This window comes from Genypterus blacodes, unplaced genomic scaffold (genome assembly GCF_046128005.1).
Source record: "Genypterus blacodes isolate CSIRO-AG114 ecotype Tasmania unplaced genomic scaffold, CSIRO-AGI_Gbla_v1 ptg000361l_1, whole genome shotgun sequence".
Lineage (NCBI taxonomy): Eukaryota > Metazoa > Chordata > Actinopteri > Ophidiiformes > Ophidiidae > Genypterus > Genypterus blacodes.
Window position 1 is genome coordinate 62,420 of NW_027467144.1, and position 15,559 is coordinate 77,978.

The 15,559-nt window shown below is 48.8% G+C and overlaps 1 protein-coding gene across 1 annotated transcript; it reads right to left on the bottom strand.

Moving 5' to 3' along the window:
- Positions 1 to 321: 321 nt before the first annotated feature.
- On the bottom strand, positions 322 to 13,686 carry b4galt1l (DP-Gal:betaGlcNAc beta 1,4- galactosyltransferase, polypeptide 1, like). Its single transcript, XM_076138340.1, has 6 exons — positions 12,738 to 13,686; positions 9,637 to 9,872; positions 6,866 to 7,053; positions 3,277 to 3,399; positions 1,924 to 2,028; positions 322 to 1,676 (listed from the first exon to the last, which is right to left on the bottom strand). The coding sequence occupies exons 1-6, from the start codon at positions 13,210 to 13,212 to the stop codon at positions 1,547 to 1,549; spliced, it is 1,257 nt and encodes a 418-aa protein (XP_075994455.1). The 5' UTR covers positions 13,213 to 13,686; the 3' UTR covers positions 322 to 1,546.
- Between the last annotated feature and the right edge of the window lie 1,873 nt (positions 13,687 to 15,559).

Here is a 15,559-nt window from a genome sequence, read left to right on the forward strand (position 1 = left end):
ACTAAGGAGTAAAGAGGAAAAGCCCTGAAGTTTAAAGGCTTTATTAGTAAGAAAGAACAGAGAGGTTTGTAAAGTTTGATAAGAAACAAAGACAGAATAATCGCTTGTGTTCAGTCAGTGACAGTTGGCTGCAGTTCTCTTCCTGTCCAGCAGAGGGCGCTGCAGGCCTGACTTCACGTTGACCGTCACATTTATTTGTTAAACTCCGGTGCAGAAACCAACGCGCCGGTCCAAGCAGCTGGTCATCATCATCCTCCTCATCCTCACTCAGCTGTAAACACACTTACTCATCGGTCACATGATTAAATTCACACATTCAGATTATGACAGGAAATCGATTTATTCACCAAAAAAATCTCAAAATCTTTACAAATATTTCTGTTTTTCTTTCTGTGGCCTAAAAACAAAACTCTTTACTTTCACTTGACTGTTCGGCCCGATCAGCTCTTTGGACAAAGACCTCAGTGATTTAAGGAAAACTTTACTCTGAAAAAAGTGATTGAGAGCACTGATTGATTGATTTATGCAAAATAAACACAAACACACACACACACACACACAAACTTTGGCTCTGATCTTCATCATGTGAGGCGTCACATGAGTCTGTGTCCACATGTAACAGCTTACTGATTAGACGGCTTGATTGATCACTTCTGGGTCCAAGCTTATTGACAAAATGTAACGGTTACAGCGCCACCATCAGGTGGAGCGATGCTTCCTCTGCAGCAGGAGCAGTAAGGTCACACTCAGGGGACATGTGTTGTGTTATTACATGATAATAACACAACACATGCTCTGAAGGACACTTGAGGGAAACCGTCCAGCATATCCTGACTGATCAATAACAAATATTGCTTTAATGTGCCAGATCAAGTCTCTGTAGATACTCAGCATGATGAGTGAAGCACAGAACAGACAAACAATCAAACATTAAAGGATTCATGTCACGATTGTGTGGAAGCGTCTCTCTCTCTCAAACACCAGACTCCTGTAAACGCAGCACCGTGTCACCAGCCAACATGAACTGATTAAGCTCCGCCCTCTCACTTGACTCTGGTCCACTGAAGCCGTAAAGGCGTGTCAAACTTGAGAGGAACATTTCAACATCGCGATCCGAAAAACGAGACGGAATTCCAACGGATCTCAAAGTGGAATTCCTCAAACGGGTGGCGATGACCTCACAGACCTCAGAAGCCGAATACAGACAAAAAGATTCAATCGTTCCTGATACCCACACAATAATCAAGTTTACCCAAACCCCATAAAAGTGATAGAAGAAGAGGACCTCCACCGTCAGCGCCTCACTTCCTGTCTTAAGGCACTAAGCGGCTCAGGCGGTAGCCGGCGGTTACCGTCGGACCTGCGACGAAGCCCCGCCCACTGCAGAGGGCGGATCCCTTGGGTTTTGTCCTCAAGATGTGCAAACATTTAGAAAAAGGCGACAGAGTGATCATCTACAGTCATGAAGGCACGTTTGGTTCTTCACTGCGTCTGCAGCGTTGCATTGATATTCAGTCTTCACTGTCTCTTTAGGCCACGCCCACGCTCAGGGTTTGCCCACGTCCACCGAGATCTTGGTGAACAGAGGCTCCTTCTCCACCTTCATCACCTTGTATGTGAGCGAGCTGATGCCGTCCGTGTTCATCGTCTCTCTGGTGTGAGCGATGCGGTTGAATCTGAGGAGAAGAAGAAGAAGAAGAAGAAGAGGAGGAGCTTTACAGGAAGATCAGACCAAAAGAGATCAACCATACTTCAAGGAACTACAAGAAACATGGAATAAGACATCAAAAATCATTTAGTGCAGCGGTTTGAAATAGATTTAAGGCTAAATTAAAAACCCTGTGAGCATGCAGCCTGCTACCGTTCCCTCTGCCCCTCCCTTCCTCTTCCTCCCTCTTCCTCTCCCCCCCTCCCCAGTCGTACCTCTGTGGGTTTGGGTCATTCTGTTTGTCTCTGTCATGTCTGATCATCCTGCACTTGCCGACTTCCCCGCTGGGTCTGGAGATGGACATCCCTCTGGACGACAACCTACACACACACACACACACACACACACACACACACACACACACACACACACACACACACACACACACACACACACACACACACACACACACACACACACACACACACACACACACACACACACACACACACACACACACACACACACACACACACACACACACACACACACACACACACACACGTGTTTGTTTGTGTCGTTGTTGTTCACATACTCAAGTCTTCATCATGGATCTTTCACTTCTGTAAAGTATTTTTTAGTGTCAGGCTGTGAAATGAAGATTCTGTCCTCAAGTGAACAACGACCTTTGACCCCTCAGTGTTTCTACTAACAAGACATCACAGCTGGGATGTGCAGCTTTATCAGCAGGCTGCAGGGTTTCCCAGCAGTCTGTTTATGACCTGCCCAAGGTTACCAAGACCTCCACACACACGAGCACACGCAAACAGACACACACACAGACACACACACAGACACACACCGAGTGTTGATAAGAAATTATCTGACAGAGAGAATGCCAAATATCTGGTGTGTGATTGTTTACTTTAAGGGCAGATTCTTCATGTTGAAGTGTTGGAATTGTTCTTGATTTGTTTGCTTAACCGAGGCGTGAACCTCAGTGCGGGAGGGCGAGGAGCAGGCGGTGGTGAAGGTGTGGAGCCGTGTTAATAATTCAGACGTGTAAACCGACTCCAGAGCTCCTCTGACAGATCAGCTGACTCAGTCACCAGCAGTCCAGAGCGACACAACTCAGAGCAGCACGAGGGCCACGAGCGCCGGCCCCTCAGTTTCAGCTCCCCCCCCCCCTCACCTCTGGAGGGTCACTTTGCTCTGGGGCTCGTGGGAAAAACCTGTGTGCGAGTCTGACAGAGCGACCCGTCTGCTCTGGGCTCTGCTCTGGATCAGTAACAAAGATCCTCCTGCTCTCTTTCAGCTCAGAGTGGAAACATGAGGAGCGTCAGACTCTCACAGCTCTGAGGTCATCTCCTCTGTGTTTCTATGGAGATCATGTTCTCACCTCAGGTCTTCACCTCACACAGGGACTCTGGTCTTCAGTCACACACTCTGCTGTGCTTCATGTTCATGGTTATCATTTAAGTTCCATAAAGGATCAATATGATCAAACACACTTCAGAGGAAGAATCCACATTCTGAACTAGAGAGGCTCCACCTGGGCCGGTTCAGCCTTGGTGGAGGTGTTACGGTGTGTGTGTGTTGGGTGAAAGCGTGGCGGCGTGCGGCTCTACCTGTTGAAGATGTCGTCGTCTTCGCCTCCCCAGCCCCAGTAGTTGTTGGGGAAACCATTGATCTTCAAGAACTGCTCCTTACTCAGGGAGGAGACGCCACCAAAGTACTGATTATAGGGCAACCTGAGGGAGGAGAGGAGGAGAGGAGAGAGGGGAGAGAGGAGGAGAGGAGTGAGTTATTGTATCACTTCTGAATCAGACACTCAAACAGACATTCAGACACAGTAAATGCTCCGAAGTCCAGACGTTGAGTTTAGTGAGAAGAACGTTTCTACATGAGGAGGAGGAGGAGGAGGAGGAGCTGCACCAGGCTGCTGCTCATATCCTGGAAACCATGTGAGTGTGAGAGTGTGTGCGTAAAAAGGAGGTGAGGACAGACAGATGGTAACACTTCCTGTTCCACACACACACACACACTTTCCCTTCTCCTTTTCTCTCCTTTCACAACATTTGTTTTTATTCCAAACGTTGCTCAGCCACAGATTGTGTGTGTGTGTGTGTGTGTGTGTGTGTGTGTGTGTGTGTGTGTGTGTGTGTGTGTGTGTGTGTGTGTGTGTGTGTGTGGACTACATGCTGACTCATGAAAGGAGCTGCAGCAGAGGCACATCTGGGCAGTAATTGGCTGGGAAGAGGAAGTTGGCTTCTTTCCGGGAGACGCAGTGTTATTCCCTCCAGATCCACTTCCTGCCTCCATACAGGTCAGATGGTCAGGAGAAAGTCAACCAGGAGGCTTAGAGCAGTGAGTGGTCAAGTGAGCCTGATGCTGCTCTATGATCCACACAGCTGAAGGGGTTTGGTTCCTCTCTAATGCACCCACACGCACACACACACACACACACACACACACACACACACACCCCTCTCATCTATTGTTCCATCATGTAGACTCTCACACACCCTTCTTTGCTCAGCTCGGCTTCAGCCCTCTTCACCCAAAACTGCACACAAACTGGAAGAACAGGTTTGAGATGAGAAGCCAGAGGCAGAAGGTCGGGCAATCTACAACCTGATCACACTGCTGCTATCAGAGCTGGGTGTGGAGAGAAGCACAGTGTGGAGCGGCAGAGGAAGACCAGACTAGAGACCAGGCTAGAGACCAGACAAGAGAGCAGAGACCAGACTAGACACCAGGCTAGACACCAGGCTAGAGACCAGGCTAGACACCAGGCTAGAGACCAGGCTAGAGACCAGGCTAGACACCAGGCTAGAGACCAGGCTAGAGACCAGGCTAGACACCAGGCTAGAGACCAGGCTAGACACCAGGCTAGACACCAGGCTAGACACCAGGCTAGAGACCAGGCTAGAGACCAGGCTAGACACCAGGCTAGACACCAGGCTAGAGACCAGACTAGAGACCAGACAAGAGAGCAGAAACCAGACTAGACACCAGACTAGACACCAGGCTAGACACCAGGCTAGACACCAGGCTAGACACCAGGCTAGAGACCAGGCTAGAGACCAGACTAGAGACCAGACTAGACACCAGACTAGACACCAGACTAGACAAGAGAGCAGAGACCAGACTAGACACCAGACTAGACACCAGACTAGACACCAGGCTAGACACCAGGCTAGAGACCAGGCTAGAGACCAGACTAGAGACCAGACTAGACACCAGGCTAGAGACCAGGCTAGACACCAGGCTAGACACCAGGCTAGACACCAGGCTAGACACCAGGCTAGACACCAGGCTAGAGACCAGACTAGAGACCAGACAAGAGAGCAGAAACCAGACTAGACACCAGACTAGACACCAGACTAGACACCAGGCTAGACACCAGGCTAGACACCAGGCTAGACACCAGGCTAGACACCAGGCTAGACACCAGGCTAGAGACCAGACAAGAGAGCAGAAACCAGACTAGACACCAGACTAGACACCAGACTAGAGACCAGACTAGAGACCAGGCTAGAGACCAGGCTAGAGACCAGGCTAGAGACCAGGCTAGAGAGCAGAGACCAGGCTAGAGAGCAGAGACCAGGCTAGAGAGCAGAGACCAGGCTCGAGACCAGGCTAGACACCAGGCTAGAGACCAGACGAGAGAGCAGAGACCAGACTAGACACCAGGCTAGAGACCAGACTAGACACCAGGCTAGAGACCAGACTAGACACCAGGCTAGAGACCAGACGAGAGAGCAGAGACCAGACTAGAGACCAGGCTAGAGACCAGAGACCAGGCTAGAGACCAGACTAGAGACCAGACCAGAGACCAGACCAGAGAGCAGAGACCAGACTAGAGACCAGGCTAGAGACCAGACCAGAGACCAGACTAGAGACCAGAGACCAGGCTAGAGACCAGGCTAGAGACCAGGCTAGAGACCAGACCAGAGACCAGACTAGAGACCAGAGACCAGGCTAGAGACCAGACTAGAGACCAGAGACCAGGCTAGAGACCAGACTAGAGACCAGAGACCAGGCTAGAGACCAGACTAGAGACCAGAGACCAGGCAAGGGAGACCAGACTAGAGACCAGAGACCAGGCTAGAGACCAGGCTAGAGACCAGACTAGAGACCAGAGACCAGGCTAGAGACCAGACTAGAGACCAGAGATCAGGCTAGAGACCAGACTAGAGACCAGAGACCAGGCTAGAGACCAGACTAGACACCAGACTGGCCATGTCTTAGACAAACCACTCTCCTTCCTGTGTGGTTCTGTCATAACCCTTGAGGTGCGGTTAAGCAGCTCAAGGCAGCAGCTCTGTATCGTGTCCCAGTCTGGTCCACGTGAAGGAGGAGGGGCCTGTTTACAGCCTCACATGATGATGAAGGAAGCCGCAGGAATGGGAGCAAACGAGCTGAACACTGGATGGACTCCAGCAGATGTTCTCACACACACACACACACACACGCACACACACAATGCCACACATGTATGACAGAATAAACAGGGTTGTGTCTTTATCTTAACAAACTCCACTCCTGTAGTTTTAGGATGCAGAGATTATGTCTAAGATTGACACGCCTCGGTTGATTGACAGCCAACAGTGTAACCTGATCCGGGTCTGTAGCTTCCCTCAGTGCTGTGATCAAAGTTCTCACACGCACTGATTGGGTCGTGGCTCTGAGTACACACCAGCTGATTAGGCCTCAGCCTGCCGGTCAGAGTCTCACCGCCTGTTTACTCTGCACTGATAACTCTGATTGATCACTTTTACACCAGACCGCCCTGCATGTGGCTACTGAGCTCACTCTGACAGTCAGCATCTCACATGATACATTGTGGGGGGATTTTTCAAGGGGAGCTGCGGTAAACATCTGGAAACCTTTACAGTGAAGAATGTTCGGTCCGTGTTGATCAACTGATCCAGTCTCCATCACAGACCAGGTCTCAGAGGGACCTACAGGCCCCGGGTCTGGGTTCAGGTCTGCATAAGTAAACCAACAAGAGGACCAAACCATGGCGTCTCTGGTTATCATGGAGATTTCCTGTGTTCTCCCATCAAACATCAGCGTGACTGACTGACTGACAGACAGACAGACAGACAGACAGACAGGCAGGCAGGCAGGCAGGCAGGCAGACAGACAGACAGACAGACAGACAGACAGACAGACAGACAGACAGACAGACAGACAGACGGCTTATCTCACTTGAAGCCAAACTTGTCCATGGCGACGGAGAGATGGCGCGGCTGACTGAAGCACTTGTAGGTGTTGTGGTCGTCCATGGGGATGAGGTCCACGTCGCTGAAGACGAAGCAGTCGTAGTCGTACTCCTTCAGCGCTTCGGTGTAGCCGATGTTCAGCAGCTTGGCGCGGTTGAAGGTCTCGTCTCCATCCTGAAGGGATTGAGAACAGGATTCAGGCTGCTGTGACCTTTGAGAAGATCCCGTCTTCTTGGTGTGTGTGTGTGTGTGTGTGTGTGTGTGTGTGTGTGTGTGTGTGTGTGTGTGTGTGTGTGTGTGTGTGTGTGTGTGTGTGTGTGTGTGTTACTGTTTAAACGTACATGAACACACAGTGGCAAGAGGCAGACACCTCAGTGAAACACCACTCTGTTTAGGACCCAGCAGAACGGCACACAGATGAGCTGGTGTACACACACACACACACACACACACACACACACACCCACCTCCACATTTTGTGTTCTAGTCTTTGTGGTTGGTTTGAACCTTTACACTACCGGAGGCAAAGATGATGTCATCACTTGTATGTGGTGGTTGCCTGCTGAATCAGAGCTGTCCTGCTGTGCGTGCGTGCGTGCGTGCGTGCGTGCGTGCGTGCGTGCGTGCGTGTGCTTACATAATCATTGATGTTATGTGTGATTTCATGCAAACTTCCTGTTCTTTATCATCATGTGTCACAAATCACTTTTGGAAACAATCTCCTTTACAGCTGAGGAGTGACACACTGCAGTCCTCTGGGACGCCGCTCTCTTCTCCAGCCTCTGTGCCTCCTGCTCATGGTTTCCATTACGTCTTCACACTTAGTTTGTCCTGTCTGAATGGACATGGACACCTCAGTGGGAGACAGTAGAGGACATGAGGACAGCGTGCTCACCTTTAGATAGGTGAGGCAGATGGGCAGAAAATCCCCCGCCCCCCCAGCACCAGGTCTCCATAGCAGCTATACTGCTGCAATGGAACACAGCAAAGGCTGCTTGGCAACCAACACCCATGATGTGCTCAGAGGTGTGTGTGTTGTTCCGTACCTGCACTGTGCCCACATAAGCACCTTCACAGCTGAGCGGCTGAGGGGCAACACTCAGCACTACAGACTTCCTGTTGTTTACAGCTCTACAGATGCTTTCATGTCATACTGTGTTCTGCTATAATGATGCTAGAGATACAACACACAGATGTGACGCCTCGTCTGCATCTGTGTGTTGTAACCCTAACCCTAAACCTGAACACATTCTTCTTCAGTGTTCCATGCAGATAAGAGTTCATGACAGAGGCGTGTAAAGGCTCGAGGGATGCTGCTGATGAGGCGACAAGAAAAAAGCAGAAAGAGAGAAGAAAGAAGCCCGTATTACCAGAAACAGGTCCTGCTACTTGGCTGAGAGCAAGCAGGAGGCGTGTCTCCAGGTCTCCAAGAGCGACAGCAGCCTGACATGCAAAGGGAGGGGCGTGTGTGAGCGAGGGAGGTTAAAATGAAGAGGAAGAGAGGAACGGGAGGAAGGACACAAAGGAGAGAGAGAGAAGGAGAGAGAGAGAAAGAGAGAGAGAGAAGACAGCCAGTTAAACAAACTGCAAACACATTCAAGCAAAACGTCCTGGAGAAGCTCAGGTCAGAGCTCAGATCAGAGCTCCACACACATGAAGCTCTGAGCTCCACACACATGAAGCTCTGAGCTCCACACACATGAAGCTCTGAGCTCCACACACATGAAGCTCTGAGCTCCACACACATGAAGCTCTGAGCTCCACACACATGAAGCTCTGAGCTCCACACACATGAAGCTCTGAGCTCCACACACATGAAGCTCTGAGCTCAGAGCAAGCATGTCTCCTCCCCGCAACAGGAAATGCATCTCAGGTCAAGAAGATACACTAGAACATTTAATAACAACACAATAACACACCAACATTTACTAGTTCATGTTTTTTTAGCTCCTCTCTCATATTTTTGTATTCAGAAAAGTGAAATGAGTCCTTTTGGTATCTCCCTGATCTCACAGATGATGTCATGTGTCACACTATGTAGCAGGAAGAGCTGACGGTGTGGCTACAGGGGGAGACGTCATCTTCTTCACGTTCAGCTCAAACTGATGTCTGCTAAGGGCCACAATCACAAAAACTACTCTGATAACTTTATGACGCTGTGGAGAACAATTCCACTAAAGGTTGTCAAGGTTACGGACCATTGGTCTGGTTTCCCTATCCCTTTCCTGCACTCATGACATCACAAACGTGTTGCCCAGGGTTTGTTTCCGTGCGGGCCCTCAGGCGTGTCACCGATCCATCTGGAGAGGGGAACTGACACACAGCGTCTCCTAGCAACCACGGCTCTGTCTTTCCCCTTCACATTCATGTTCTGGAGTCATTAGAGATGATAACAGGTGTGTGTGAACCAGAGGGACTAAAGCAAAGGTCCCTGCACACGCCAGAGCACACACGCGTGTGCAGTGAGGCGTGTTTCTCTCTTGGCTGAAGCAGGTGCAGCTGTGGGACTTTACAGAAGAACAGAAACTACACTCACATGACAAAGCCTGAAAAGGTGACGATCAACCAGAAAACCCAGGAGTTTCATGATTGCACCTCACGCAAAGGAGACCAACAACAGTTTAAACTCTAAATGCTCTAAACTATTCCATGCTGTAATCCCCGTTCACAGGATTCATTGCGTTGAGACGTCTGGTGGGACGACGGTGAACCGTGTGCCTCATCACCAGAGCCACATGAAGGTGTGTGTGAGTGTACCTGGTTGATGATGTAGACTCCGTAGTCCAGCTGCTGCCTCTGCAGGATGGGGTGTAGGTAGTAGAGCCAGTACTTCAGGTGCTCCTCTCTGTTCCTGAAGGGGATGATGATGGCCACCTTCTGCACGGCCACACAGTCTTTGGGTCTGAAGCGTCCACCGGGCTCCACGTTGGGACTGGACTTCTTGATCTCCTCCAGACTGAGTGCGATCTTGAACTCCACCCGCAGAGGACCAACTGGACCGGCAGAGCACAGAACACACAGCAGGAGGTGAGACAGATAATATTGACCCCAATAAACTCAACTAAGAGGGAAAATGAGTGTGATGTTATAATCTGATCTAATGAACGACGAGCTGATCACGACTGACTGACAGGTGATCCTCTCTAGACTAACACGGGATCATCTCAGGCTGAAGACTAACACAGGATCATCTCAGGCTGAAGACTAACACAGGATCATCTCAGGCTGAAGACTAACACAGGATCATCTCAGGCTGAAGACTAACACAGGATCATCTCAGGCTGAAGACTAACACAGGATCATCTCAGGCTGAAGACTAACACAGGATCATCTCAGGCTGAAGACTAACACAGGACCATCTCAGGCTGAAGACTAACACAGGATCATCTCAGGCTGAAGACTAACACAGGATCATCTCAGGCACCCACTCTGCTCATTTGTCTGCCAACCTTTTTGTTTGCATATTTCAGCTGATAGCCAGGCCTCATTAAACAGCATTTGCCTGCATTGTGGCGGTGATGATGCGATGCAAAGGCGGCGGTGGAAGCTGGAGCTGTTCTGAGCTTTCTCTCACAAAGCTTCACAGAGATATCCTGGATTTATAATGGAGCTAAACAGACACAGGAGCAGACTTCCAAAACTGTGAGTAAGCAGACAAATATGTTGAAAGAAAACAAGCTGCTACTGCTGCTACGTTTCCGTGCCAACTGGCAGCCTCTCTGTGACGTGAACACATTTCCAATCAGACAGCGTCTCCACCAGCCCTCCTAAAGAAGTCAGATTGTCCTCCGTCGCAAAAGGAACAAACATTGTCCCATAACTGGAGGCTCATGAAATAAAGAAAGGCTCAAGTCCAACTCAAGTCAGGAGTCAGTGATGTCATTAATGTTTCCTGACAATGTCAAGACTGAATGCAGCAAACTAGAGCTTCAGCCCAAGAGGAGCCAAACACCAGCGTCGCTGCTGAACCTTAGAGGACCAATCAGCCTCAGTGTGAGAGGGTCAGAAGCAGCATATGTGAGTGAAAGAGTGTGAACATGTTGAGCTCAGCACACAGACAGGATGCAGATGGTAAAGAGGTAGAGATGTTACCAGACTCCTTTCCATTGCTGGATTTCTCTTTAGAGCTGAAAAACAAGAGCAGGCTTGTCCCGTTTGGTGCTTGGAAGAGGAATGAGAGCGAGCAGGCGTCACAGCAGGACGCACAGCTGAGGACACATGGACAACACTACAGATGGACAATAAACACGTCCCAGGACATCAAAGCTGAGGAGACGGAGACAAGCTGCAGGACTTCAGGCAACAGCTGAGCGGCTTCCATCCTGTGGGCTGAGGTCACAGAGGTCACAGAGCCATGGTGTCACCTCAGCAGAAGGTTCATTATGTTCAGTCTCTACAGCTAAACTAGTTTGAGTTATAAGTCAGGAATCTGCCAAAACCCACCACATCCAGGCTCCATACACACACACACACACACACACACACACACACACACACACACACACACACACACACACACACACACACACACACACACACACACACACACACACACACACACACACACACACACACACACACACACACACACACACACACACACAGAGACAGAGAGAGAGAGAGAGAGAGAGAGAGAGAGAGACACCATAATCAGCAGTAGTGTCCTGGTGTAAATGCAGTTATCAGTTCATTTATAAATAGATGAGCAGAGAGGAAGGATGGGCTCGGCAACCGGCCTACTGATATCTCACTCACACGTACACACGCCGGAAGTGCCGGAGTGACGCTCTGATTGGGTAGTCAGATGTGTGTGTGTGTGTGTCAGTCACATGCACAGCAGCCTGAGGCAGTGTGCTCTGGAGCTTCATGCTTCTCCCTCTGCTGAGGTCACCTGATGGTTCCTGCTGATGTTGCCCTACGTGTTCATGATCTAAACAGCTCTTATCAGTCTGACCACAGCATGTTCCAGACTGTAGAGGCAGCATGCACAGCTAACTAACCTCTACTTCCTCTCCATGGCAACATTCTCCATGGCAACAATAGTAATCATAATCTCTCTCTCTCTCTCTCTCTGTATAAAAAATGATCTGCATAATATCCTATAATTGTCTGAGTATTGTCATGTAAAATGTTTGCTTAAAAAAAACAAATAGCAAAAACAAAACCCATCCTCCAGGGGATCCCAGGATGTCCCCGTCCCCATTGCACACTGAACCTCCTCAGCCATCTCCTCTCGATGAAAGCTCTCCTCCTTCCTCCCCTGTCGGCTAAGTAAACGCCGTCCGTTCATCACTTTGATCTGAGAGTTATGAGCCGTGAAGAGCCTCACGGGGCAGGATACACATCCGCCTGATGGGTCGCTATCTGCACACAGTCAAGACACCGCTCATTCTCTCACACGTCTCCTCCCTGTATGAAAAAGAGACTCGCTTCATTTCTTGCTACAAACCCGGAACGCATTAGGTTTCCTGAGTCACGGCTGAGCCTGACAGCAGAGACAGGATGCTGCTGCAGGCTCAAAGCGAGTCGTCTCCATGTCTGACACGTCACACTGCAGCAGCGTGGCTCCAGGCTGTGTGGACTCTAAAACCCCAGTAAGTCGTGTCAACATGAAGACCAGGCCTTCGGTCTGTAGGTACCAAGTCCAGTCCAGTGTTTGACCCCGAGTCACACACCAGACCACAAAGTCACAAGCTTTGACTCCTACACCAGTCCTGGTCACCTGAGAGTGTTGGTGTCTTATCTCTCTGCTGACATGGAACCACAAGAACCACTGACCCCCGAGCCCACCAGAACCAGAACCTACCTGCCATAACCCCATTTACTGAAAACCCAGTCATATGGAAACCCGCTCTTACCCAGCAGTGGTGATGTTTCAGGGCACTTCTCCAGCTTCTTCTTTTGCTCCTCCAGCTGTTTTTTCTTTTGCTCCTCTAGCTGCTTTTGCTCCTCTAGTTGCTTTTTCTTTTGCTCCTCTAGCTGCTTTTGCTCCTCTAGTTGCTTTTTCTTTTGCTCCTCTATCTGCTTTTGCTCCTCTAGCTGTTTTTTCTTTTGCTCCTCTTCCAGCTGCTTCTGCTGCTCTTGCTGGGCGGTGTCGGCCCCCCTCTCGGCGTCCTTCCCCGGCCCGGCTCTGGTGCTGGTGTCGGGCCGCGGGGCAGGGTTGGCCGAGTTGGCCGGGGTCTGAGACTGCTGGTTCTGGGCGAAGTTGAACCTCGTGTCCAGCGACTTGACGTAGAAGAAGACGGTGACGGATATGTGGAGGAAACACAGGAGCACCACGAGCTTACACGTCCGGTTGAGCAGGGTGAAGTTTGTGGAGTTGTCTCCTGCCATGACGAGGAGCTTTGACTCGACTGACACGAAGAAGAAGAATTAGAGGAAGAAGACGCAGAATGTCGGCAGTTCCGTTTCCCCTTGACAGGCAGCAGCTCTTAGCTAGCTCCGGACGATACTTTCAAACTCCATTTTCAATTCCGCCAACTTTAGTCCAACGACATTAAGTTCAATTACTCAGAATGAAGCGAGTTACAACAAGTTTAACTCCAGAGCTGTGCCGAGCGGGCGAGAGGCACAGCGTCGGAGAAGTTTCCTCTCTTTTTACATGAAGTTGAGGTCAAAGTTAGCTCGTTAGCGTCGTCTGGACCTCCAGGGCAGCAGACGGTTCAGTAACACGGATCTGGACGGCTTTAGCGGCCGCTAACAGCGTTCTTTAGAGCTCAGCGCGACGGTTTACAAACATGGAAAAATGAGCACAGAAGTTTTCAGGTGTGACGCGATGTCAAACTCACTACTGCGATTACTCCATTTCCGGTAAATGTTTCAGAATAAGATTCACGTGTGGCGTTGTTGTTGACTACTCCTCCTTCCTGTCCTGATCTGTTCTACTTCTTACTTACTCCTCTTCTTTGAGTTGAACTGTAGCTGCTGAGCTGATGTTCACTTCAACCAAAAGCTGAAAATGCAAAACCAAATTGAATTATTCGTACGCATTTATTTTGAAGGCAAACTCCCCACATTTCCAGTGTGATTACGGGAAGGGGACGTAGCTGAGGCTTCTGGTGGGCGGGGCGTCGCAGCTATGACGGTTTATTCATCTTTGATTGAGTCAATTAAGCTCTTATCAGTTACATTTGGCCCGTTGTGCCTCAGTCTGTGTACACAGTTTACACTAAAAGGTTATCGGGACTTATTCTGTTACATTTCAGCCTTATCAAGTTCTACGTGAAACTGACAGCCACTGCTTAAATATGTTTACAGCAAATACCCACTTGTTTGAACAACAGAAGTGGGGCAGCAGCGTCACATGGTGGAGGTAACATGTCAAAACAACGTTGTTAAAATAAGCCCAGCAGTTGCTGAGGTCCAAAGCGGACTCGGCTCGGGAACCGGAGGGTAGCCGGTTCAAGGATTAAAAAGCGTGGACTGGCAGTGGGGGGCAATTTCAGTAAATGTAAATGCTGCTCTTGGTTTTATTTCTCCCCGCATCCCTGTTGGTGTAACTCCAGACACTGGGTTACATTCATATCTGTGTAAACTTTCCTCTCCACATGTTCATCTCTGTATGTGTGCATTTATCTTCTGCTTATTTCCATTTGCTAACAGTCCTAAATCATTTGAATGAACCTTATTATGGTGACATGTGGTAGTTGGTAGTCTATAGAAGATACATATATAGAGATATAAAAGTATTAAATGATGTAATGGAGATTATATATAAAATGTGATAGAATATATATACATGTTAACTCAACAACTCTACTCCATTGCCCCACTCAACTCCATCCTCCCTCTAGCATCTTGCACTCCACTGCAGTTTGCACAACTTTCTGTTTGCACTGATCATTTCCATTTCACTTCCGTTTTGCACTAAGACTCCTTGCACTATTTATTTACATATTTATGAATTTATAATTATAGTTAGTATATATAGTATATATAATGTATATAGTTTATTCTGTATATATTCTGTATTCTGTATATATAATAGTACACTTTTGCACTTTGTGGTTGGATGCTACTGCATTTCATTGGCTTGTACCTGTACTTGCTCATTGACAATAAAGTTGAATCCAATCATCTGATCTAATCTAAACAGGAAAAACCAGAAGGGTGAGTGTCAGGTGACGCTGCTTTGCATGAAGCTAAACAAGCCAAAAAGAGACCAAACAGAGTATTTGAATACTGGCTGAAGGTTTGTAATAAGCCTGCACACCTCACTGCTCCTGCCTGAGGCCACAACAACACTGAAGCTGAGGACAGAAGCTGCTCTATGTTGGTACAGGTCACATCAGGACACTCAGGTCAGAGTTGCTACAGAAACACCTGCAGAGTGAAAGTAATCCACTCTACACACTCTAACTCTGCGGTGATGTAGAGCCGTTCACACAGGAACTCACAGCAGCTCATCCACTAAATATGTCAAGTCACGTTAACCCTTTGATCACATGTAAACACAGATTTAGTTGATCTCTAAACCAATGAGTCATGTTTATGTAACATATATTTCCCTTTGTTCCTCTATGGATGAATGAAACCACGGCTGAGCTCTCTGGTCTAAACGCTGCACATTACAGTTGACACCATGTTTCCATGTCCTATTTCTACGCAGTACATATTAATCCATAATTATTATAGTTAAATACATATAGTTATAGTGATCATAATCCACCCTCCATATGTT

Coding starts and splice junctions, on each gene's coding strand:
- b4galt1l (XM_076138340.1), bottom strand. CDS start 13,212: ATGGCAGGAGACAACTCCACAAACTTCACCCTGCTCAACCGGACGTGT. Junction 7,054..9,636: donor GAGTCTACATCATCAACCAG/GTACACTCACAC, acceptor CAATCCCTTCAG/GATGGAGACGAGACCTTCAA. Junction 2,029..3,276: donor GACGACGACATCTTCAACAG/GTAGAGCCGCAC, acceptor GTGTGTGTGTAG/GTTGTCGTCCAGAGGGATGT.